Source organism: Fragaria vesca, unplaced genomic scaffold, assembly GCF_000184155.1.
Source record: "Fragaria vesca subsp. vesca unplaced genomic scaffold, FraVesHawaii_1.0 scf0512385, whole genome shotgun sequence".
Lineage (NCBI taxonomy): Eukaryota > Viridiplantae > Streptophyta > Magnoliopsida > Rosales > Rosaceae > Fragaria > Fragaria vesca.
This window is the reverse complement of record NW_004442847.1, coordinates 1-1501: the sequence shown is the minus strand read 5'-3', so window position 1 is coordinate 1501 and position 1501 is coordinate 1. Positions and strand designations below refer to the sequence as shown.

At 37.6% G+C, this 1501-nt stretch overlaps 1 protein-coding gene across 1 annotated transcript; it reads left to right on the top strand.

The window, feature by feature from the left end:
• Positions 1–463: 463 nt before the first annotated feature.
• On the top strand, positions 464–1067 carry LOC101302715 (the record flags this gene model as incomplete). The annotated part of the gene is made up of 1 exon (XM_004309356.1): positions 464–1067. A coding segment is annotated over exon 1 (604 nt), but the record flags the coding sequence as incomplete, so codon positions are not given.
• Between the last annotated feature and the right edge of the window lie 434 nt (positions 1068–1501).

The window sequence follows — 1501 nt, the reverse complement described above, 5'->3', positions numbered from 1 at the left end:
GCCCCTAGTAATTGTTTGTTTGTTTTTTTATTATGCAGGTTTCTTCCATTTAGCCTTGTGTTTTTGTGATTCAGAGACTGAAGAAAACTGGTTGTTTTTCTTCAAGAACTTGAAGGCTTTGTTGGAACCGCAAGGAAGGATTATCACATTCATTAGTGATCGTGGTGTTGGTTTGTTGAAGGCATTTGATCTCATTTTTCCTAGTAATCCTCATCTTTACTGTTATCATCATTTGCGATACAACCTTAGTCGAAAGTATAAGAACAAAGGAGGGGAAATTGTTGTTGCTGATGTGTTACAAAAATTCTTTAAAGTGGCTTATGCATCGACTGAGAAGTCTTTCTACTTTCATTTAAAAAATTTGAGAGATGAGAGTGGTGCTGCTACTATTGATGAATTCATAAGGGAGATTCCATTAGGACATTAGTGCCGTGCTTTTTTTAAAGGTTGTCGGTATGGGATTATGGCAAATGGTATTGCTGAATCCTTTAATAACTGGATTGTTGCTGAGCGTTCACTGCCCCCTTTCGCTATGTTAGATCAAACTAGAATGAAAGAAATAAAGATGATGTCAGAAAGGAGTGTTAAGTCGAAATCTTGGACTACCAAGCTTACTCCTAAAATGGAGAAGAGGCTGAAAGAGCAGCTTGATAGGTCTCGTGTGTTCAGGGTGATTGCTTCCCATGAAAATGTTTATGAGGTTAGGAATGATAAGTACTCCTATTTAGTGGACCTCTCTACTCGTACTTGTTCATGTGTGAAGTGGCAGATTAATTGCTTCCCATGCGCTCATGCACTTGCTGCTATACAAGATGCAAGACTTGATGTGTATGATTTCATTGATCCTTATTTTACTGCTGAATACTATAGGATGTGTTATAGCTTTCCTATTGCACCTCTGAGTAACGTGGATGCCTCTTGTTCTTCCACTGAGGACTTTATACTACCTCCTGTTACAAAGAGGCCGGCTGGGAGGCCTAAATCAAAGAGGATAGCATCTGCTGGTGAGAAGAAGCTGATTCGATGCGGTCGTTGTAATAAGATGGGCCATCATAACAAGAAGAGCTGTACGTAACCTTTGAACATGTTGCTGTAGTTTCTTGTACATCCTTCTGGTTGTTAGTGGATGTTTGGAATTTGTTGTTTTTTGGATGTTTTTTGAACTATATTCAGATTTCTCTCTATTGTAAGGATTTTGATTGAAGATTTTTGTGATGTTCATTATTGTGGAATTCTCTTGACAATATTATTATGTTCATCTGTCCCAAGCATTAAAGTTCTAAGGGTCAATAACTTTACACAGGATCTTTTTTATTTATTTATTTATTTTTTCTGTTCTTCCCTCCCAAGTAATAAACTTTACTGGGGTTAGTAATGTTTCCAAGTCGTCAGGTTTACTTGTTTTGCAGGCTAACACATACTTTACTAGGGGTAGTAAAGTTTCCAGAACCTCAGTTTTTGTTGTTCTGCACCCTAGAACATACTTTACTAGGGGTAGTAA